At 35.5% G+C, this 25461-nt stretch overlaps 1 protein-coding gene across 3 annotated transcripts in view; it reads right to left on the reverse strand.

Annotated features, from left to right (window-relative positions):
- LOC149921409 (lachesin-like) overlaps window positions 1-25461 on the reverse strand; it is a 79648-nt gene that overhangs the window by 15057 nt on the left and 39130 nt on the right. For 2 of the 3 annotated variants that reach the window (XM_090163120.1, XM_090163118.1), the window contains exons 2-5: window positions 22757-22881; window positions 15072-15279; window positions 12957-13139; window positions 3292-3420 (exon numbers count right to left, since the gene is read on the reverse strand). In XM_090163120.1, the coding sequence (XP_090019246.1) occupies window positions 3292-3420; window positions 12957-13139; window positions 15072-15279; window positions 22757-22881 (645 nt within the window). The remainder of the gene's footprint in view (window positions 1-3291; window positions 3421-12956; window positions 13140-15071; window positions 15280-22756; window positions 22882-25461) is intronic. The other variant, XM_090163119.1, reaches the window with a different exon arrangement.

The following is a 25461-nucleotide window of genomic DNA, read 5'->3' on the forward strand; positions in this document are numbered from 1 at the left end:
GTTTTAGAAGCGGATAAGGGTAAAAAAGTAGTTGTTATGGATAGACTTGATTATGTTCACAAGATGGCTGAGTCTTTAGATAAGAACAATTACTTAAAGCTAAAAAATGACTGTACTCAGGACATTGATAGGAAACTTAGGATTATTATAAATCAAGCGGTGAAATCAAAAGAAATTACGGAAAAGGAGAGATTTGGATTCTATAATGACAATGTTCAGACCCCTCATATTTATGGAAAACCCAAAATTCATAAGCCGAATAACCCACTACGAACTATAGTAGCTTCATATGGAAACCCAACGTACAACACGGGAAAAATTTTATGTAATATAATTTCCCCTTTAATTGGAAACAATATTTCTTGTTTAAAAAACTCTGAAGATTGTATTAAAAAACTAAAATCCCATTGCCCTGTCTTATCCCAGAATGACGTCTTAGGGAGTTTTGATATAACCGATATGTATGGTAGTATCCCTATAAATGAAGCCCTTAAATTATTGGAATCTAAATTGAGAAATGACCATAATTTATTACAAAGATCTCCTCTTAAAATCAATACAATTCTTAAGCTTTCGGAATTATGTTTAAATAGTACTTATTTTGACTTTAATTCCCAAATTTTTAAACAAAAAGACGGCCTAGCAATGGGGAATCCATTATCACCGGTTATAGCAAATCTCTTCGTGGAAAATCTAGAGGATACCATTTTTGGGTCGGACATGGACAAAAATCATTTGGCTTGCTGGCTTCGTTTTATGGATGATATATTTTTTGTATGGAAGGGAGACTTGGATTCATTAACGACTTTTCACAATGATTTAAATAATTTACATAACTCTATTCACTTCACTCTTGAACTAGAAGTTAACCACGAAATTCCTTTTTTAGACCTATTTATTAAAAATGTTAATGGTAAACTAACCTTTTCATTATTCCAAAAGCCTACTCATTCAAAAACCTTTTTAAACTTTAATTCAAACCACCCCAACCATGTAAAAACATCAGTCGTAAAAGGTTTAAAACACCATATTGAATCCATATCTGATAACCCAATTGCGGATAAATTAAAAATTAAAAATCAGTTAATTGAATCAGATTATCCAAAAACACTTATAGAAACCATATTTGACAGAAACTTAATCAGCATGCCTTCTGATATGAAAAGTAAACCTAAAGAGGAGGTTTTAGTTTTACCCTATATACCTAAAACCACAGAGAAACTTAAACGTATTTTGAAAAATTATAAAATAAACTTAGTATCAAAAACCACTAATATACTAAAAAATCAAATTTCTCATTTAAAACCTAAAATAGAAGATTCCGCCATTCGAGGCGTTATTTATGAAATCCCTTGCTCATGTGGAAAAACGTATATTGGTGAAACAAAACGTTCCATTTTAGACAGGATACGTGAACATAAATCCTGCGTGGCTAAGGGCGATATGAATAACGGAATTTCAAAACATATTTGGTCTACGTTAAACCACTCTATTAAATGGGATGATTACAAAATTTTAAAACGGGAAACCAATTGGTACAAAAGAAAATTCTATGAAGGATTGTATATTCGTAAACTAGGTAATTTAAATTTAGATAAAGGATGTCAAGAAGTAACTAATTGGGGTAATATTGTGATTTAAAATTTTATTTTATTTTATATTTATATTTTAATAATTCACACTGACTTACATATACTTTGGATTTATCGGTTACATTGATTCTATTACACACGTAAATTGTTAAAATCAGTAAAACTTTTGTTTATTTTTTAACACGCTGACCTTCTGCTCGCGTGATATTAGAACTTGAATATGGCGCGTGGTAAAATTTTAAATCAAATTAAAACTAACGAACGACTGAAGAAGAGCCTCGGCTCGAAACGTCTTGTATAAAATAAGTTTTATCTTCTAATACCATGCCGTTTTCTCTGAATTAAACATAATTTCTACTAATATTCACCATGGTAAATAATAAGTTTAATATATTTGTAAAGTTAATTATGAAAATCTGAAATATTTAAAGAAACATTGTACCCTTATGAATCGTTAAATTTAATTAGTAAATTCACTAATAAGTTACAATTAATTAACTACATTATTAATTTCCAAATATTAAATAACTCATTTATTAATTTAAAATAAGTGAAAATTAATTGATTACTTGAATTGAAAATCCAAATGTAAACAAAAATTTAAAATTCGTTTATCTATTAAAAATAACTGAAAATGCATTTGTTGTTTAATAACAAATTAAAATTCGTTTATCTATTAAAAATAACTGAAAATGCATTTGTTGTTTAATAACAAATTAAAATTCGCTTATCTATTAAAATTAAGTAAAAATTCATTTGGTAATAAAAACTAATTAAAATGAACTTCTAAATTAAAAAATCAGCATTGTTCGGGCTAGGGTAGGATACGACAACTCCGAACATACTTTACAGATCTTTGAATAATTTAAGATATTTTAACCATATGGCAAAATTAAAAGGGTGATATCAAGATACATTCTAACGACACATCCTCTGAAGGTTTTAGCTGCCACAAAAAGCAATGGTCTACTCCGAACAAATTGTCATGATACTTCGAACAGACAATATAATCTAGGACTTTTCAGCATTCAATTTCAAATTCATCGATATCTAAGTAATCAACTGAAGTCTTGTTCAGTTTGAATAACCCCATTCGATAGTATGATTTTTACAACGACATAACCATAATAAAAGTTTTCACCTTTATTGTTCAACTAACAATGTAGTTATTTAGCAGCTATATTATAAAAAGAGATGCATTGATATTGACATATTTCGACACAGCGATCGCGTGATGACCTTTTTATTGTCACACTTGGAATGTATTGCCTGGTAACTGAGGTATTTCTTTTACCGTTGAATTCGATAGTAAGCTTTAATCCTTAAAGCGAAGTAAGCTGTAAAGTATACATTCCCAGTCCATTTTACATATAAAACGGCTTAAATTTCCGGAGCTACTTAATGGGATATGACGCTTAAAACCAAAGGCCGGCTAATTTTGGAATATCCACCCTCTCGCTACTCAATCCGTATAAGAGGATAAATTTTGCGCAAACTACAAAGCTCGTAAAACTTCACTTTTTAGCGCAACGGGACTCGCGAGGGAGGAAAACGGTTATAATCCCTCTTCGTCCTAATATTTTATACACTTTTGATATTAACAGCGACGAAGGCTGTGACTCGTAAAATTTCGGGCCGCGGTTGTCCGATAGATGACGAGCGCGCCCCCTATATATAATAGTAAAGGAGAATTACTCACATTGCACGTGCAGCAGTATTCGTCTGCTAACCGAGGGTGGAACCCCGTTGGAAGCGATGCAGAGATAAGCGCCCATGTGCAGTCGGCTCACTCTCGTAATGTTTAACGTCTCGCCGCTGTAAGCCGTTGCTAGATAAAGAAGAAACGGAAATAAAAAAGCCTTTTAATAAGTGAACTTTCGGGTGCTTCTTCGAAATCGGCTTCCTTTCCGAAGTCGCTTTCGCAAATCCGGGGAAGGGAGTCGCGCGAAAAGTTATTAAAGTTACGTAACCCCATTTACCGCTTCGCTAGTCCAGCGGTACCCTTCCATTGTTTGCCCAAGAAAATATTTGATCTACACACGGCGGACGGATTAGAATTGGAGGGGCTCAATTTGAATTTTCGAAAGGCAAACAACCGGGCTCGTCTCGCTTACGATCCAGAAAGCGCCTTGAATTCGCGCTCGCGTATCTCGTCAACTCGCGCGATGGAGATTTTTACTACGTTTCGCGTTTTCTCCGCAGCATTTGGCCGTAGTTTTAAACTGTCGATTTCACGATCTGTACACTTTATCGACAATAATTGAGTATATTTATGCGGCGGTATCTTTAAGTTTTCGCGCTTCATCAAGTCGTGCAAGTTAAAGATACTTCGTAAATTATGCAGAAAGCCGAGACCAAATTAGATATGTTGATATTTATCCTTCAATTTCATATCGCCCTGAATGCAACAGTAGACAGTTTAAGCTAGGAGCAACAAACACAACACCCCATATAAGGAGAACGCAACCCGTCAAAACTCGTGGATTTTCTTGCGTACATTTTTCATTGGCTAGACGCTTTAGCGCCTGCTGCCGTCGGAAGGGGAAAATTCGGTAATTGTCTTCCCCCCCGCCCGTAAAACATTCATCGTAAAGGCTCGTGACGCTCGTCGAATGAAATTCGTACACAACCCTTCGTGAGCGTGTTTAAAGGCTAGCTGCGTTCTCCTTGTGTTTGTTGCTCCTAGGTTTAAGCAACTCCCCAGCGTTGCGAACGTTCGCGTGCTTTGCTGAAATTTAGGAACGTTTCCAATCTTATACCACAAATCTTTGAAAAACCTTTATAATGCATAACCCGAGCAAAACATTTCGATCGCATAATCTAAGTAAAAAATTTACAAAATAAAAATGTAACTTCCATAATGTAAGCTAAAAATTTATATACCATAATCTAACGTAAAATAAAACTTACATAATAGTAGCTAATCATTTACATTGGATAATGTAAGTTAATAATTTAAATTGCATAGCCCAAGTTAAACTTTACTCGCATTATGTAAGGCAAACATATACATTGCAATATTTAACTTGCATAATAAGTCTTAACTAAACTAACAAGGAGACATCCCGAGGTGTTTCTCCCCAATTTTTTTCAATCTCGGGGGATAAGTAGACCTTCATGTACCTTGAAAGCTCCTGAAAGGAAAAGTTTCAATGGCCATTCTTTTTGCCATGGCAACCAAAAATGTTTTTCACAACTCAAATTTAAACTTTCTCTATGTGAAATAGCACGGGAAAATCACGGTTTGTAATATCGCTCAAGACCATGATATTTTACGCTTCACCCCAAATAGCGATATTCTTTTAAATTCTACTTTCACGCTTGCTTTGTTTCACTTAAAATTTAAATTAGGGTTAATTTTCATGTTTTCCGTCATCACTATTTCTTCAATAACTTTACAACCACAAATCCGATTTGAAAAATGAAACCAGATTATGTTTCCGAATATTCTAACGCTTAGAACAAGCGTAGGAACGACATAATTTATATATGTTTTCATACGTCATTTTGGAGGGGTTTGGCTATTTCCGGCTTTGCTCGCGCCCTAATTGTGGTAGGGCATCAATTTTCACCTCTATTATTTTCGTGAGGGTTTTCGTTCATAAAAGCCCTCATTCGGCTCTCTACCTAAAATAGAAACAAAATGGCTGCCAAGATAAAACGGCCAGAAACGTTTGATCAGGACTGTACTGTGTACATGAGTTTGAAATAAAATCGGGGAGAAACATCTCGGGATGTCTCCTTGTAAGATATGCTTAGCCTGTTAAAATAGCCTAACATAACAATTCTTACCCTGATAAAACAATATAACACAATGCTAGTTGTTCCGATATTACAGTCAAGTGATTTACACGCTGCTCGTCATAAGGGACTATTTTCAAAAATTTTAATTTAGTTTTTAAAAACCACTGAAAGCTTGTAATTTAAGAGAACTTTAAGTTCCGCTTTGTCCCGTTTTCTGTATAATTTTGACTGCGAATATAGCTATGAATGAATGAATATTTAGCAGCTCATGTAATTTTATGTAAGTTCCATTGAAATCAAGGAGAAATTCATTAGCTTTAAACAACAGACAAACATTTTCGATACCGGTAACTACAAATCTATTGAAAAGAGACAAAGTAAATAGAATTTGCACTAGAGAATATTTATAATATTTACAAAAGATCACCACAATTTAAAATTTAAAAGACAAAGAGAAGTTAACAAGCGGGACTGTATAGAACTATAGAGATTTTCAATAGAATCTAGAAAACACAGAACCAATTTCATGGCGTCAATCTCAAATGAGAATTCTGTACGTTACGAACGGGTCTTGCCAATCCGGACACCCCAACCCCAGTCCTAGAAAAAAGCTGCACAATCGTTTGCACTATCTAGGTCATCCGCATAAATGCAGTCTATTGGGACATTCTCAAATATAGAACACTCAACAGATCTTAACCTATTCCCTCCAAACCTTGCAGAATACAAATTACAGTACACTATTCGTAACAAACATTTTAAAATTCTTAGAATCAGATTGAAAATCCCTAAATCTAGACAAAAATCAGTTTCAAAATCTTGAAGCCAGTATAAAAAACCGCAAACTAATGCCAAACGTTCTTGGCACCATTACTTTGCAGAGTTTTTCGGACTGCCTTATCGTAGATTTTGGTACAATCGGGAGCCGTCTTAGCATACCGGAGAGAGTGACCATAACCGTAAAAGCAATCTAACGCTTTAACGCGTTTCGCCCAACGGGTAGCGTGGTACGAATAGCGGACCTGTGATACAACCGACCAAGTAGGCAAAGTTGCTGAGAGTGTCAAGTTCCATGAAGGTGGACCAGCCCAGATCACCCTTGATCGCCGCTTTGTTGTCAGGATATTTCCGCCAACTACCGCCTTTCCAGCGGAAAATTGCTTTTGTTCAAGCTTCCGGTTGGTAGGTTCTTGAAGATGGAATGTCTTTGGCATAGGTGAGCCTGGGACCGAGTGACAGTGTCAGCATTGTAAGAGTGATAGCCTTTACGTTTGATCGCATCCTGAATAAAGCAGAGAATTATCTACGAGGTTGAGCGGGGTTAAGTGGGACCCAAATACACCGATTCCAAAACTGATAGTAGGGAAACAAATATTTATAGAGAAGCACCTAGGGGTAAGATTTTAATGCTTTCGGATGAATGGATCAATCTAATCAATCTTTAATTTGTCACCCAGCTTCGGGGATTCATGTACATAATGGAGAAACAAAACTACCAGAATTAATTTAATTTTTCTGTAATATAATATAAATATTAAAATAAAATAAAAAAAAGTAAAAGAAAAGAGAAAATATAAAAAGTTATGTAAAAAATACTAAAATTTAGTTAAAAAACATCAGCTTTTAAAATCATGACCAGTGACAAGATACTTTCACCGGAGTATCGCCATTAAAAGACGATTTTTTATACCTAAATTGGAATTAGATGGCGCTAATAGGTAATTTAAATGATATAAAAATATTATTTATTATTATTGACCTTATATACATAAAACAATGTATAAAATATATTAGAAGTATTGTTTTGTAAAAAATTAGTATTTATTCTCTTCGCAAACAAAGTTGAAATTGACGTCATCTACTAAAAGCATTAAAAGCGATTCTCTAAGGGCATCTCTCTAAATGTTTGTTTCCGTGCAAGCAATTCGCGAATCGGTGTATTCGGGACCCGTTTAACCGTGTCCAACTTGTTCCTCGTCGCGTCTCGTAGATGTATCTGGCCTTTATTCTTTACCGATACCCTACTGTGTTTGTTTTCCCGCGACTATCAAACGGAGAAGAATGAAATACGTGGAATGATCGCGTTTCTTTTCTACGTATTCTTGGCGCCCATTCTGTCTAGGACCTTTTTTGAGCAAACACTCCAAATGTCGCCGAAACGACGTCTCGAGACGAACATCTCGAGTTTTCTCCCCTCTCTCTCTCTCTCTCTCTCTTTTGAGAAGGCATAGATGGCCACCTAGGGACTGACCGTAAAGGGGTGTTTCCAAAATGGTTTTTCCCCGCTATTCCTGGATTCTCGCGTATTATCCTTTGATAGCTCGACTCCACGGAGTCATTTCGTTTTAGACTGAAGACGATAATAGAAACATTCCAGGATAGGGCCTACCTTTGTAACGCCTTTATTAAATTGTAACTCGGTTATGAACGTTTATCTTTGGTTAGGATGGCTTTGAATAATATTTGTAGATTTGTACAAAGGCAGGGTGTTCGTATTTTATTTTCGAGTACCTGAAGTGATATGTATAGTTTGTTGCGAGAAAATCAAAAGTTTATTTTTGCTTGTGTAATAGATTCCAAAATAGTGTTTTTTTTTTCAGGCTAAAAGTTACTTTCGTATTAATACGTTTATAAATATAAATTTTGTTTTGTGACCCGCTCACTTTACCGGTGGTTTGGATCTTAGAGGCAGATCCATAGGGATAAGTTTGGGAAATCTAAAATTTTAACTTCTTAATCTTGCGCCTGCAGCCCAGTGCCCCCTTGGATCAAGTGGGTGAAAACTGGGACAGCGAGGGAACTATGCGCACTTCACTAAAACTAAGCCAGTGTGACCCTGGTTTATAAATATACAGAATTTAATCTTGGACCATATTACCTTTAATTTATTTATTCTACTCGTGAATCTAGAGCGTCCTTTGGTTGAATTTCAATGAGGTTGAACTTTAAGCCCCGAGAATGAATAGTTAGTCACCTGAAAACCAAAACCACGTAACTTGAATTATTTGCAATCTAAGATGACTTCTAAAACCAGTAACGATGGAAGCAGATTTTAAGGACGTGCCTTAATTATCCCCGAATACGATTCACGCAATACAAAATCGTGCGGGCAAGGTACCATTTCAATATCATGATTAAAATGAATAATATTTCAATATTCATCCGGGATGAATTTAAGGTATAACATTAGCATTAAATGTTTTGATAGTTTGCTTTTGTATGAGCTTTTCACGCGCCGCCAACCGGTCTTGACGGAAAGGTATGTTTGAACGTAAATTTAACTAGCAATTTATCTAATTTAAATAGCACTTTCCGTGAATCATCGCAACATTTTCCGTTTACCATAAAAATATTAAATTTGAAGATAATTCTAGCGATAAATTACACTTAGCCTATCCCAGAAACTACCTTACAGATTTTGTTCAAATTTGTCACGGATAATCGCGATAATGAACAGAAGATACTTTAAAATTGGTATAAAGAGTTATGCTCTAGAGGCGGTTTAATTCAGATTTTATTTCGTGCATGTATAATTTCCTTTGAGTTTGACGGAAATTTGTTTTATTAGAGTCCCATGATTCCATGATTTCAACAATAAAGATATCTGATATCTGCTTCTCAGACTCGTGTTACACAGTTATAACACATCAGAGAAAACCAATTCATCCAACTGAACCTTATCAGATCAGATAAAATTTAAATATGTTCACTGATCCGCGTTTTAATTAAAAAATTCTTTAATCAAACAGCTATCTGCTAAGCATTTTAAAATAATATTATAACAATAATGTATTTAACTATGTAGTTAGGTATAATGTAATGACGGGTGGAGGTTATAGTAAACGTGCTTTAAAGGGGAACGGTCAAGCTTTAACCAGTTAGATAGCCCTATAGCCCATTAAAAACTAAAATTTATGGCGAAAACCGCATCAAAAAATATTGAGTGGTTAATTTTTAATAAAATAAAAGCACGCGTCCACCGCGACACCTGTTGAGAAGTCGGTGAGACAGAAAAACAACGTAAAAGCGCGTGCTGCTGAAGACGCAAAAAATTTGTTTTCCAGTTATAAGAGACTTAAGCCTAAATTGCGCGATTTTAAAAGTTAGGATAGTTCGCAAATCGCTCATACGGGGTTAGGGGCGCTGGCGGCAGCCCCTAAGATGGCGGCGAAAATTGAAACCCAAACACCTGGCGTTATTTTTCGTTTCAACTTTTTGGGCCTAAAGCTATTTTTTGAAGACAAAAAAAGGTACGTGTTAGTATATTGAATCTTTTGATACGGAAATAAGGCAATATTGGGAAAAGCTTGGCCGTCCCCCTTTAATGAACCAAGGAAATTCTGGGCTGATTTTATGGCTTACTATTCGGGCATGATAAGGATTGGGACCAACGCTTAAAATCGTCTGAACATATTAATTTTCCCTAAGTTAAAAAATTACATTGATTATACTGCCTTATTAGAGAAAGTTTTTATATTTCGGGCTAAAGGGGCCTTTTTCAAAAGCATTATCTCACGTGGAGTAAACTTTAACTTACTAATCTGATATCTCGAACTAAAACCGTTTAATTTGAATTTGATTCAGTTAAAGGAAAAGTCCCGGTTGGGTAAAATTTGGGTCTATTTGAAAGATTATGTTTAAATACAATAAAAAATATCAGTTGTCAAATTGTATCTTTTTTTAATGACGAGAATTTAATTTTTAAACGACTGAAATCTACCCGCCAAGCGAGCTGTCATTTTCTTTCACCTTCCCTCCGCAGACCGCACGAGGAGCAAGCGCGCGCAGGGAACAAAGCGCTGTTATAGCGCGAACAGCACGTGATTAAAGTCCTAAAACGTCACCGCGAAACAAAATGGCAGCTCGCTTGGCGGGTAAATTTGGCTCGTTTAAAAATTAATTTATCGTCATTAAAATAAGATACAATTTTACGACTGATATTTTTGAGTATATTTAAACATGATCTTTGAAATAGACCCAAGTTTTACCCAACCTGGACTTTTCCTTTAAGGAAATCAAGGTGTTATCAACAAAATAACAGTTAAACTATCGCGGTTGCTACCAATAGCACGACGTTCTTGAAAATAAAAATTAAAACGGCAACTGCACTTGCAAAGTGTTCTGGCAAAAAGGCAACTATTAGGAACAGCGTAATAATAGGGAAGCGGCGATCATTGCCGACGAAATTACGATTGCGCGCCTGTATTGAGTTCGTACCTTTTCTCCATTGGGGCCAAAACAACACTTAACGAGATCGCCTAAGTTCCTTTTAACCTCGTGGCAATCCTGCAGGCTATTGAAACAAAAAATGTGTATCCCAAAGTTTTCAAGTACGTTCTATCGAGGAAAATTGCTCTTTTCCTTATTTTGATCGCGCGCCGTAATGGCCTGTAGTTATATTAGCCCGTCCTCTACTTGAAGAACTGGCAACCAACAACCTTATTTATACGGACGTAAATTGCCATACTTGGCGAGTTAGCGAAGCTATAACGGTTAGTGTAACCCGTTCGTTATTAAAACCGAACAAGTTATTCGAGTTTTCGTCGCTCGTCCGTCGTTAGTGGGGAAAATGATGCGACGGCTTTTTACTCGCTTTACGAAGAAAACCTCACTTTGAAACGACAGCGAGGGGCTTAACAATATGGTCAGCCACCTTTTAACAGTTTCACCCCATTTCCCTTTTATATTGAAGGAGGAAAATACTATGTACAATATCTTTACCATTTGATGGTGTTCTACATTTCCTCGATCTAGGGAAAAGATTAAAGTAGCCATTTATGGTTCTTTACCCAGACTAATAAACGATTAAAAATTTAATTTGTCTATTAAATGTTATTTACCACTATGAAATAGTAGTTGCCTTTATGAAACGTTATTTACCTCTATGAAACGTTAATAACCTCTATGAAACGTTAATAACCTCTATGAAACGTTAATAACCTCTATTAAGCGTTATTTACCTCTATGAAGCATTATTTACCTCTATAAAGCATTATTAACCTCTATGAAGGGTTATTTACCTCTATCAGAAATTAAATATACAAGCCAAAGTTATCAAATAGATTTTAATTTTTAAGCTGTATTGCATTAATGCGAACGGGAAGAGTCCGGTTCTATCGCCAATCATTGTTATCCTACACTCTACTCTCCTACAGGCTAGCGTAGGTTTAAAGATGCTCTGCTCATAGAAGAAATTTTAAAGACTTCGATCGAAAGAAGCGAAAAATCGAGGACTGAAGCATGTATAAGGAATTTGCACCTTTTATTACCGCGTTTGCTATCCTTAAATTCGGTTCAGGTTCTTCTGATGAACCGATCTTTACCTCCATTAAACATCTTTTACCTCTATGAAAAAGTTTGTCACCTCTACGAAAGTATTTTACGTCTACGAAAAGGAATTTACCTCTACGAAACATTATTTACTTTTTTGAAAGGTACTTACCTCTACAAAACTCAATTCGCGTCTACCTCTGTGAAACATTATTTACCACTATAAAGGGTAATTTACCTCTACGAAGAGGTATATACCACTACAAAGCGTAATTTACTTCTACGAATAGGTATATACCACTATGAAACGTGATTTCCTTCTAAGAAATGTTATTTATTTAAAAGAAACAATATTTACCACTACTTAACGTAATTTACCTCTACGAAGCGGTATTTACCACTATGAAACGTCATTTATCTCTACGAAAAGGTATTTACCACTTAAAACATATTTTACCTCAACGAAAGTCCTTTACTTCTATATGCATAGGTAGTACCGCTAAAAACATATTTTACCTCTATGTAACGTTATTTACCTCTACAAATCATATTTTACCTCTATATAACGTTATTTACCTATACAAATCATATTTTACCTCTATGTAACGTTATTTACCTCTACAAATTATATTTTACCTCTATGTAACGTTATTTACCTCTACAAATTATATTTGACCTCTATGTAACGTTATTTACCTCTACAAATTATATTTGACCTCTATGTAACGCTATTTACCTCTACAAATTATATTTTACCTCTATGTAACGTTATTTACCTCTACAAATCATATTTTACCTCTATGTAACGTTATTTACCTCTACAAATTATATTTTACCCCTATGTAACGTTATTTACCTCTACAAATCATATTTTACCTCTATGTAACGTTATTTACCTCTACAAATCATATTTCAGATACCTCTATGGAACAATATTTCCTTTTTAACAACGTGATCTATTGACATCCCTTTACTGAAGAGGAAAATGTAGCAAACGCGTTTAGGTCTATCTCTGTAAAACGTCAATTACCTTTTTTAACTGTTATTATTTTATGCCATCACTAAAGATAAATGGTATCAAACGTTTTACATATTTTAGACGGCGACGTTACTTATTGTCTTCCTCTCAGTAAAGGGATGAATTTATCCAACGTATAACGACAAATAAATGAAATTTATTCCCACACCCACAATTAAGGATAACGACAACCACATCTACACCAAGCACCAATATCGCGAGCAAATTCCCTATTTATAAACAGAGGAACTGGAGAGACGGACGAAATGTAGCGGGTGGGTGGGCGGTATGAATGCGGGTGGGCGGTATATAGAACGTCAAGAGAGCCCTACAGGGTAGCGTACTCAGCCTTTTCTTCTTCTGCCAATAGCCCAAAGGGATGGGTTCGTTATCTTCTCTCCGCCACGAGATGTTTGGCTTGGGATAACCTTTGGCCCGACACTTGAGCGTGATGTCTGTGCCTTCTCGAGCCACGATATCCGACTTGCTCTCCTCCACAATGAAGTCAGGGGGGACTGCGGACAACAAAATATCTCGTAAGTAGATAGGAACAAGAAGCGCATTGTGTAAGAAATATAAATCAAGAAAGAACTAGAGAGCCTTTCCAAAAAAAAAGACGCATCACCGAAGGACACGCGCTTTTATACACGAAAAGTAGGTCTCCCAAACGAAGCTTATATATGGAGTTTTGCCCCAGTGCATAGCGATAAAATGTCTTCTATAAGATGGTTTCACGCCAGAAGGAATGCCAAAGCACTCCTTTACCTGGTAGCGTTATTTGCGGTTGACCTTCTCCTTTTCCTCCAAAAGGCGTATTACTTAACAATGATATATCCCAGTCTCTATCCAATTTTGAGGTTTCTTCCCCAGAAATTTATCGATTTGTTTTTCATTTTCAATTTTTTTTCCTATAGAACCCGCGAAAGATTTCGAACGTGGGTTATCTTTTTTCGAGATATATAAGGATTTTAACGGCTTTTAATTTTATAGGAGCACACCCGAGTTTCAAAAATCTCGATAGAAATCCACGTCGGAGATATTTTGAAAGTAAAATACACATAAACTTGGTGAAATAACCGTTTTTTAATAAGAGAAAACCGCGGTACTTCGGCAATATATGCCTTCAAGGCGGGTACAAGATTTAACACTTAAATCTTGTACCCGCCTTGAAGGCATATATTGCCGAAGTACCGCGGTTTTCTCTTATTAAAAAACGGTTATTTCACCAAGTTTATGTGTATTTTGTAAATGTTCGACCGTTGGTGGCTTCTCATGTTATTTTGAAAGTAAACCTATTATTAATAGGTTTGGGTGCGTTAAAGCTTTGTACGTACAAATGTTTATTGTTTTGTAGAGCTACTTATGGCCATATGTAATATAAAGGTAATTTCTTTGATGAAACCTTGCTTACGGGATATAACTTAAATAACGCCACTTCCAACTGCGTGACGAAAGCCGCGTGATCAACTTTATTGAAGGATAATGGAAATCAGTTAAGAAGATTTTGATAAAGCGCAGATTTCCTCGCGAGCACCTTTCTTTATTTGACAATCTATTGTTAATTTTGTTTCCATGGTAACATTTTTAACAGTGCAAATATTATAAGAATTTTCCATTAAGGGTCTCCTTATTATATGTTCCGCGTGCAACAAGGTCTCATTGAAATTGTTGTTGTGGAAATATGATATAGAAGCGATCTTTTGAGTTATTATGTTACATATGATATTCGAGAGGCTTAAGACTTATTCACGAGATAACGACGTCAATTAGACACGTGAGTCCCATTTCTTAATTCCCCATAGACTTTATAGTTTCGCCAATTAGAAGGACTAACTCCCCCTTTTTTTCTTATAGCTGGCAAAATTTGGTGATTAATCATCAAAATTTCAATTTCTATACTCCCTGTAATAGATTTCGTTATAATTTTAAGGAAATTTAAAGTGAAGTCTAAATTTTTACATTTTGGGCCTCCTAGGTAGAATTTCAAGGTCGCCTATGTCCTATACATGAACTACCCTCTGGCGCTACCACTGAACCAAATTGATTCTATTAATTTTTGGCAACTAGGCTTAAAAAACTTGATTTCGAGCAATCAGGGGGGTGCATTTGTATTTGGGATGAGTGCGATATCTAGCCAGAATTAAGCTACCCTTCAATCAATTCCGTCGTCCCAGTTTATTCAGTTCGCGACAGTATCTCCGGGAGGGGAAGCGCGATGATTAATTTCGAGTTTACTTTGCGGGGTCGCGCGTCATCTGTAAGTAAATAGACCTGGAAAATGTTTCTAGGTACAACGAAGTAACGGAACAAACGTCCACTTCCAATCGCAGCTTCACGGCTGAATAGATCCGCCGAAAAACGGGGGAAATAAGCAATTATTTTTCCGCTCGGACGGGCCTTGGCGCGGGGTGGCCGAGGCTTAGTCCCGTTGCGAGTTGCGAGTTTACCTTGCACGTCCAAGTAACTCAGTTGACTAATCATGGGCACCGTATTGACTTGGCACATGTACCATCCTCGATCGGACTCCTGGACGTTTTTTATATGAAGGACGAAGTTCCTATTGTCGCTGAAGCTCAGGTGGATGCGGTAATTCCTCGTGATGACGTGGTTGTGAATTGTGAGAATGGCTTTCGACTCCACTTTGATCCAAGCGGGCTACGACGGAGAAAGAAGCCAAGATTAATTCAGTTTCAACCATTTCATTTATTTAACACGCGTGGAAGTTATCGGAATGATGGCGGAAGACGAATTAGGATTAGATAAATCTACTGCCTTCAATGCCTCACACGGAAGACCTATTCGCAAGAGCCAACAAGTTGGTAAACACGAATCGCAAACCAAGTTGCTCCGTCTTTTCAAATGTAGAAAATATTATCTCTAAATGTTGGCCACACAAACGCATTTCTTGGGGGGCGATTCTGTAAAAATTCGAATGGGAATTCGATCTCGATACCCTATACCATGTCGAGATCGACTTCGACAATTTGCATTGATTTATGCTTATTCGAAATCTTTACCGAATACCATTCGTCGAGATCTCGAAGTTCGAAATGTAATTTTCGATCGAAAATTAGACTTAACTTTCAATATTTAAATCCGAAAGATTTAGAAGACATCTATTTGATTACGGGAAATTAAATTATAATATTAATTTTAAATAACTTTATTTATATAAATCGACATATTTTTAAGTAATAGAGGTATATTTTTAAGAATTACGATTAATTTCCTTCGCCGGTTAACGAATGAAATATCAACAATTTTCGTGGGTCGTGTGAATGAAAATGCCAAGTGGTTTAGGAAAAGGTAGCGCAAAAATGTTGGCTAATGTGAATAGACCTTAAATTTCGGTCGTCAGTGCCCTTCACAGAATGGTTATCCGCTCCGGGAATTATCGTTAAAACGCTTTTCAGACCAGGCTTAAAAACGTGGGTTATGTAAACCGAAGTATAACTTTTATAAAACATTTAAGCACAAAAAATAAACTTTGGTTCCATAAACGGAGGTTAAACCCGTTCTTATGAGCCTAGTCTGCAAAGGGTATTATCTTCTTTAATGGAAATATGTTTTGGTTAGCTGAAAATACTTGTCGATAATATTTAAGGATAAATACCTGTTCGATAATTTTAACGATAATTTTCTGTCGATAATTGTTTACAATAATTTTAACGATAATTTTCTGTCGATAATTGTTTACGATAATTTATTGTCGATAATTGTCTACGATAATTTTCTGTCGATAATTGTTTACGATAATTGTTTACGATAATTTTAGTTCGATAGTTTATAAGGACACTTTTTTGACGTTAATTCTTAACCGTAATTTTCTGTGGTTAACTATTAACGATCTTTGAAAAATCACGGACCTGATCTAGTTTGGTAAAAATAATGGTAATCACGATGGAAGAATATGTTTAGATCTCTGGTATACCAATGACCTACAAACGCCTGTAGAAGTGTTCCACATGCCGCGCACCGGTGTTCGAGGAGAAACTAACTTTAGACTTAAAACCCATCTCTTAACGACATAAAAATGCCTAATTCATCTAGATTATTCAAAGTTTTGTTTTAGCATAATAAGTCAGTTTAGGCTTAAAAAATATTCCTTAAAACCAGATTTCCAAGAATTTCTATAATCTCATTTCTTTTTACAAATTACTATAATTAAAGTTTTTTTAAATTTGGATCTAATTATCAATTTTTAAAATACGTCATATGGGAAGTAACAAATCTAAACTAAACAATGGTGTGTTTAAGAGGGTTCCAAACTTCCAACCATCCGAAAGGAAATCATGGATTAAAAATCTGTATCAAACTGACAAGGAGGTGTTTATTGCCGATTTTGTTCAAAGTCGGGCGTAATGTAGATCTATATGAGATATGAAATCTCATAATAGGAGACGTTGCACTACCCATTCGATTTGCCATGGCAACTGAAAATGTTTTTTATCACTTAAAACAATAAAATCTTCATTTAAAAAACCATGGGATTTTCTCGGTTTACGAAAATTTTGAAAAATTTTGAAAATCACGAAATGTGTAATTTGGACCACATTTAGGTTAATTTCATCAAGTTTGGGTAAATTGAAACATTTTTAGGGTAAATTTGTAACAAATTTTGGGTAAAATAAGGGAAAAATCTTATTTTGGTTGTAAGTGGTCAAAACCATTTTCGGTTGCCATGGCAAATCGAATGGGTAGTGCAACGTCTCTTTTTGGGAAATTTCATATCTCATATAGGTCCACATTACGGCCGACTTTGAACTAAATCGGCAACAAACACCTCGGGTACTCTCCTTGTGAGTACAGCCTTTGGTTGCGCTAAATCTGTTATCAGTTATATAATCACTTTATTACAGTCAAAGCTACGGTCTTGTACAACGATTAAGGCGATTGATCAACCCCTCAATCCGAACATAATTTATGTGTTCGATTTTTATCGAAATGTAGCTAACACTTTGACTAACGAGAAGACAACCCGAGGTGATAATCACCGATTTTGTTGAAACTAGGTGGGTACGTAGACCTTATGGTAACAAAAAAATTCACCAAGGGAAAAGTTGCAATGGGCATTATTTTTGACATGACAACCGAGAATGTTTTTGACAACACAGTATGTATATTTTCCCATTGAAAATGACATGGGAATCTGAGCACTTCTAAAAAATAATAATAATTATTATAATTAAATTTATTAATTTTGATCAAATTCAAACAAATAAATTCTTTTTTATTAATTTTGATAAAATTCATTTATTACCGTCAATTTGGCGATTAGTTGGTAAATACAACTTTTTATTTTTATATTTCGCTTTTCTCCATTTTTACCGACTCTGATCAAATTTGATAAAATTGACCAAAATTAAATCAAAATATCATAAAATTAATTTTATTTGTCAATTTTGATCTATTTTTTTGGTTTTGAAAATTTTCACATGGGGGACCCTTAGAAGCGCTCAGATTCCCATGTTATTTTCATTGAGAAAATATACGTACTGTGTTGTCAAAAACATTTTCGGTTGCCATGACGAAACTAATGTCCATTGCAACTTTTTCCTTGGTGAAATTTCATGTTACCATTAGGTCTACATACCCACCTAGTTTCAACAAAATCGGTGATTATCACCTCGGGTAGTCTCCTCGTAAGTTATACTATAGTTTAAGGCCTCATTTTAACATTAGAGAAATTAATAACAACTTCCATAGCCAGATGATGGTTTTCGACGGTTTTCATTGAACGTTTACACTTCGAAAAATAATGCCTAACTCCTGTATACCTTATATGACACGTTGTATTTTATTTATAGTGTTGATATAAAAATACTAAATATTTTCCAGCTCAACAAATCGCGAGTGTTTTTTGTAAACTGTTATTTTTCTAGCAAAACTGGTCAATACTGGTTTCAATTGAATTTCCCCTGAGAAGTGTATAATTAAGAAGAAATCGTTAACAGTGAACAAATCTAAACACGTTTTTAATGTCGCCATGTAGCCGGGTTCAGTAAAATCATGGACAGTAAATTAAGAGGACAGGTTTTCGATAGCCTTCCACAGTGCATTTTATTTCTCCCCGCGTATGAATCAGCTCGATAGACTCCGAGGGAGTCTTGCAAGGTCGTTTGTACCACGTGATCTTAAAATTTCAAAATGACAATCTAATGCGGTTGATATTGTTTCGTAATTTTTTGCGCTTTATATTTTAGTAATTTTTAATTTTGGTTTTTTAATTCAATAAAAACTATCAACTGATATTTAGTATATCATATTTAATCTATAAAAACGTGAAAAAATACCTTTTTAGCGTAAAAATGTACTTCGTGTTTATCTTTTTCCTTTTTTCGAACAGTATCATCCACTCTTAGCGATACTTGTTTTTTTTTCAAATAACCTAGGCCGACTCCCTTAGTGTGATTGGTTTACGGGGGCTTAAAACCAGGCTTTTTACCGATCCTCTAAAATCTACTATCCATGGTAAAATGTCTAAAACATGGGTGTCCGAGTTTTCAATTCTAAAGATCGTAATTTTGAAGGTCGAGATCACCTTGCTTAAAATAGTTATTTTATTTTATTTTTATTATATTTTGGAGAAAAAAAATTAAGTTCAATTGGAATTTTTGGCCGTCGAACTGAAAACACACTCTACCGATTTTAAAGCACATTTCTTCGCGAACATCTAGGTGCTACTGACGTTGCCGTTCGAAGCTCCAGAGCGTTTTGCTTATTCTCTCTACTCTCGTTAATTAACGTAATCTATGTAATGAGCGACTCAGTGTGTAGATAAACGGGTAAGTTAGAGAACGTTAAATTTACGTCGTTAGCGGACGACTATGACCAACAGAGGCATTCAGACTATACAACATTTAAAGGCAAACTAGTTTGTCCACCAAGTTTGTCCAACTAATTGGGAATGAACTAACAAATGTAAGTGGTGGGAACACTAAACGTTGCTACACTTTTAGGTGACCTAAGCGCAATTTCTTTGGGCGTACAATATTTTTTTAAATACGCCACTATTCTAAATTCAACCAATGAAATTGCGTTTATACTTTACTTCACTGACGCGCGAAGTTTTAACCTTGGACCCATTGTCTGATGGGTAATTAATCTTGCTATTACATTGATATAGAGGAAAAGTGTAGCAGATGACTCACCAAAATTTAATAAAAAAGCGTGTACATTCCGTACGAAAATAGTGGATCAAATTTGAATCCAAAACTAAATCCAAAATCGGACAGATCAATATTCTACTTTGATCGAAATTGGAATACAAAAGGTTTCATATTTGATCCAAATATTAACTTAGAACTGGATAGATTTTGTTTTCAGTTCAATCCAAATTTGGACATGGGATAAAATCATTTTCATAAGGGAACGTGAGATAACTTAGGGCCTACTTTAAGGATTTCTCTGAAATGCCCAAATTTAACAAAAATTAAGGCAAGAGTGGTAGTTATGTTACTTTTGAAGAAAAAAAATTGTCAATATCATTTTTAGCACAAAACAAAATGATTGCCAAATTTAAATGTATTGGGTACTTCTCAATATTAGAACAAAATTGGGCTGTAAACCGCACAATTGCTTTATTTTAGATCGATTGGGACTCAATGTTAAATCGTTTTCGAACGAATGGGATTTCGGTCGAATGGGCCCAAAGCAATGGTATATTCCCATTCGATCGAAATCCCATTCGACTGAATTCAATATGTTTCCGAAATATAGCCCAAAAAGCGGATTCGGTTCATTGGGACATTTCATTTTGTTTTTTTACTTCGGCCTGGGGTTCCACGATGTCACTTGGAGGTAGTTATAGGCTAGGTTAGGTTAGGTTAGGTTAGGTGCAAAATTGGGCTGTAAACCGCACAATTGGGCTATTTTCGATCGATTGGGACTCAATGTTAAATCGTTTTCGAACGAATGGTATTTCAGTCGAATGGGCCCAAAGCACTCAAATACGGCAGAACTGCCCATTAAAATAGTCCCTGGAATGACCAATAAGTTGGTGCATCGGACACAAACAACTAATAGTCATTTAGAAAATTGCATAGTCTGAACCTTCCCATTCCGCGTATCGTAGTTGACAGAAATAATGGACTCAAAGACTTAAGTCAGGATACCACTACGCTTCGCTAAAAACTTATCCGAACGGCGCTAAGAAGTTGTATTCGGTTCGGGTGCGGGGAAGGGGGCTCAGGGGGACTTAACAAGATTGAGGTTCCTTTTCTTTTCCATAAAAGTACCCGCCCGCCGGGAATAAGACAAAAAGGACCCCGCCACTTCCGGTCGCGAAAGATAAAAAGCGCTCTCGTTCGCCGGCGAGTAGCCGCGCAAAGGCTTAGCCGAGGCCTATCACGACCAGCAGAAGATGGTAATGACAGGAAGGAGCGACCCTTCAAAAACTAATGAATATAATTAGTAGCGGGGGGCTCGAAATAATGGAGACTTTTCCCGCTCTATAAAAGGGGGCGGGCTGCGATAGATGGCGCTCGAAGCGAGCGGAGAATGGGATTCAATATACCGCCTGAAAAAAATACTAGCGACTAGGCGAAGCTGAGGGGTACGGTCTATTTACTTCGGCGCGCTATAATTTGAAAGTGTTCAACCTTTTCTCTTTTTTCCGGCGCACCGATCTATTATACTCTCTGTCCCTATAGACTAATTTTTGCCTCCATCGCGCCTAAACAAGTTTCGATATTTTTGACAAAAGAACAATGAATTTTGCCGCCTTCGCTTAAGTCGCCTTGTAGAAAACTGTTTTGGGGACTTCTGAGACATAAATTTAATTACCTATTCGGCTATGAATATAATTAGAAAAGCGGCTTACTAAATTGAGCTTCACCAAAACTAATTTAAATTTCGAAGTTGTTTATGGCCCTTAAAGGGTTTTATTTACATTTTTTAAACTCAAATTTATATAAGGAAGTTTTACGTTTATTTTTAAGAAGATTTAAATTTGGTTATAGGGAGTTTTAATTTTGTTAATTTTTCGGAAAAATTAAAAGCGGGATAAATTTGCGGAACATTTTCCGCAAATCGAAAAATAAAAAAATTGAAACATATATTACTTTAGAAGGGTTTTTATTCTAGACTAGTTCAGAGGTTCAGTTTTACTTTTGGATTCGAAAAAATGAGGCGAAAATGCAGCGAAATTTAAATTTGCGAACAATATTAGGCTAATAAAGGAATTAAAACCTTTTTTTATCGGAAAAATACGAAAATTTTCTGGAAAATTTCCACGGAATATTTTAATTTTAAGAAGACTTTTAATTACTGTTATTATTGCGTAAAGTTCTGTATTGAGTTTCAGCAAGTTTCCTTTTAAATTTCCCCTTGAAAGTTAACATTTAATTAAACTTCCTTGTCACAAGTACACCAATAGTACACTTCAGTATTGAATGTAAAAACAAAAAAATCACACTGCACGGTTCTTTTTTACTTAAAGTAGCGTATGCGTACAACGTAATACTGAAGCGGTGAATTCACTAAGCGCAGGACACCTGGATACGCTGAAAGACATTCTTGCGAATGTTTTACAGCGCAAGAATACGTCATAAGCGTAAAATAACGCTTATTAAAGTCAGTTTTATCCAGGTAGTTTAATTAACAATCACGGAATCTGCTTTAACGCTGAGATCAGTGAAAGCCAAAACAACAAGTATAAATCGTACGCTTTACTTTGGTCCGTTTTCCTCGAAAGCCAAGGCGGTAATTAATTAAGAGCGGGTTTAGAAAACCTAGACACGTCGGTCTATTTGTTCAGTCGCCCACCCCACCCCGGACCAAAGACGGTTTTTGAAGAAATGCGGGAGGGAGGACACAAAGAAAGTGCCCCCCCCCCCGTTCCGTTTGCCAAAAAAGAGAAGGTTTCGTCGCTCTAGTGTTCATTATAAACTTTCTGAATAGAGCAAAGGAGGACACCCATCTTTTCGGGCTTTTCTATTCTCGTCGCGGGTCCCGGCGCACTCTTTCCACCACCCTCGGTCACTAGGTGGCGCGCGTGTAAAGCACCGTATAAAGAAAAGCGCCGGTGCCACCGAGCAAAAGGTTTCTGTCGTCTTTAATTGAAAATTCTTTGAATGCTTTTCTTTTCGCGACGCTGTTGTGCCCCGTGTTTACAAAAGAGGGAGCCACTTACTCGGTACGAGCCCAGATTGTCGACGACGCAAGACAACTGCGCTTCCCTGCCTTGAGACACGGTGTGGTTCCGGCTCGGCTCGGCGAAGACTGGATCCTCTTCGTTATCCACCGAATTATCCGACTCTGTATCATGAGAAGAAATATTAACAAGCCAGCTACCAGGAAATGACACGCGGGACCCCTATGACACTTCTGACAACTACGGCTTAGACTTTCTTTAATTCTACTGACAAACGTCAAATACGTAATTGTTCCTATTTAATTAGAGTAATGTCTTCCATTAATTAATTTAAGGGCAAATATCACTATTTAAATATATAATAAAATGTTACATGTTAAAAAATGCCACATATTAAATAATTCATAAAAAATGTCACATGTTAAATAATTAATAAAAAATGTCACCAAATAAATATTAAATAAAATGTCATTAGCTAAATATTTAATTAAATGCCACTAACTAAATATTTAATAAAAATCCACTAGTTAAATATTTAATAAAATGCCACTAGTTAAATATTTAATAAAATGCCAACAGTTAAATATTTTATTAAATTATCATAAGTTAAAGATTTTATTAAAATATCATAAGATAAATATTTGATTAAAATATTATACGATAAATATTATATTAAAATAGCATAAGCTAAATATTTTATTAAAAATATCACTAGTTAAATATTTTATAAAATAAATATCACTAGTTTAATATTTTATAAAAAAATATCTGTAGATAAATATTTAAAAACATATCAGTAGATAAATATTAAAAACATATCAGTAGATAAATATTTAAAAAAGATCAATACCTAAATATTTTATTAAGTCAGGAAAATGGGCCTCTAGTTAATTTTTGGAAAATAAGTCAATAGTTAATTTACTAAAAAAAATTAATGTCATAAATTAATTTCGGAATTCACTATTTTAAGTAAATATTTTCTGCACAAAATATACCTTCTCCATAAAAATTAAATAATTTCTGTGCAGTAAACAATTTATTGTACAAGTTAATAAGGTAGTTACCATATTATAACTTGACGTTTTCCTTATCAAAATAAGGGGAAAGAGGTATTAAAAAAAAAACAACATAAAATAACTAGCGAGCAAAGAGAAACACCATTAAAGCTTCAAAAAGAGATTCTTTAGCTTGCTCGTCTAGTTAATAAGAAAACCAGAACAGTTAGTTTTTCACGGTATTTCTGACAATCCTTGGCAACGGCATTAGCTCTGGATTCTCCTACGCGCGCTCGCATCACGACGGAGGCCAAAATACCAGATTACGAAGATACCTAGGTAATACACCGTTTGGAATGGAAAATACAATATCAGCTCGACATTCCTGGCGCTCCTAATACCTTCCTGGAAGGCCTTATTTTTCTGGCGAATCGTTTCCTGAACGGGTTCTTTAATTTGTGTCTCCACCGAGGATTAAAGGGTTGTGATTTTGGTATTAATTTCGTCCGTTTCCACCCCGGAATTCCTAATTACTTCCTCTTTTTAACCTCTTCGTAATGAACGGATGTGTTAAAGAGTTCATTTGGGGCTCTGAATAAAATGTTGGTGATTAAATATTTTTCTAGTATTCTTAACAAGATTATTTTTAGAGAAAGAAAACTATGCAAGATCAAAGGTTGGTCGATAAGCTAAAGTAGGGAAATAATTAAACTTATTATTCAATTATGATTGTAATCAAGCGCACTAGCGGCGCTAAGGTTTTTTCACAGGTGGGCTAATTATTTTGTGGCCCAGCGTTGCCAGGTCCCAAACCTGAAATTATAGTATCGAAGCCCAAAACTTATCGAATTTTCTAGAAAATTATAGTACACAAGTACGGCCAACTTGATTATTCGCTATAGCATGGTAGCACTTTATCATAGTTGGCCGTTACTAACATATTTCGATTTCGTTAGGCTACAACACGCTTGATTAGTCAAGTGGCTGTATTTTCGAGTACAAACCAAACACTCCAAGGAGTATAATATTTCAATAGCTCTTTTTATAAAATAACCTTGGCCATCTTGTTGAAATGTTGCCTCCCCGCTTCAGCTGTGGATCCGTTTTCTCTCCCACTAAAGAGTTTATGAACTCATTCTTAGGCATTGGCTGAACTATTCCAGGGCAACATTTCAACAAGTTGGGCAAGTGTAAAGACATTTTATAAAATCAACTATTCTTAGCCTACTAGGAGTAACATAAGAAACTGGAAACACCGTTCTTATGTTAACAAAAAGGAACTTTCTAATATTTCTTAAATTATCGCACACATATCGGAAATATAGTAAAACTATAGTACAATTATCGCAAAAAACGTACTATATAGTACGCGATTGAAATTATAGTACGGAAAATTTCGAAAGGTAAAATTATCGAAATGTACTATAATTATAGTACGGTTGGCAACGCATGTGGCCCTTAGCGGGTACCTTGGATTGACCATATTTCGCAAAAGTGGTGAAATCGCAAAAAAAAAACATTTTCCAGGAAGCGAGAAGAGCAAGGTCGTTTTATTGTTGCGCCTCTCGTCGCGTTTTCTGGGCCCCCTACTGACATTGTATCAGACCTGGAGGGGACATGTGCATGCCTGGGATATTTCCCTAAATTCCCATAAGCCCCTTTCTTTTCAACTTTCTTTAAATTTCCTCTACCTTCCTCCCGAATCTATATGTTTATGAGTAAACAAATTGATTTTGAAAGATTTTTTCC

The sequence above is a fragment of the Leiobunum rupestre genome, chromosome 11, assembly GCF_980474605.1.
Source record: "Leiobunum rupestre chromosome 11, qqLeiRupe1.1.hap1, whole genome shotgun sequence".
NCBI lineage: Eukaryota > Metazoa > Arthropoda > Arachnida > Opiliones > Sclerosomatidae > Leiobunum > Leiobunum rupestre.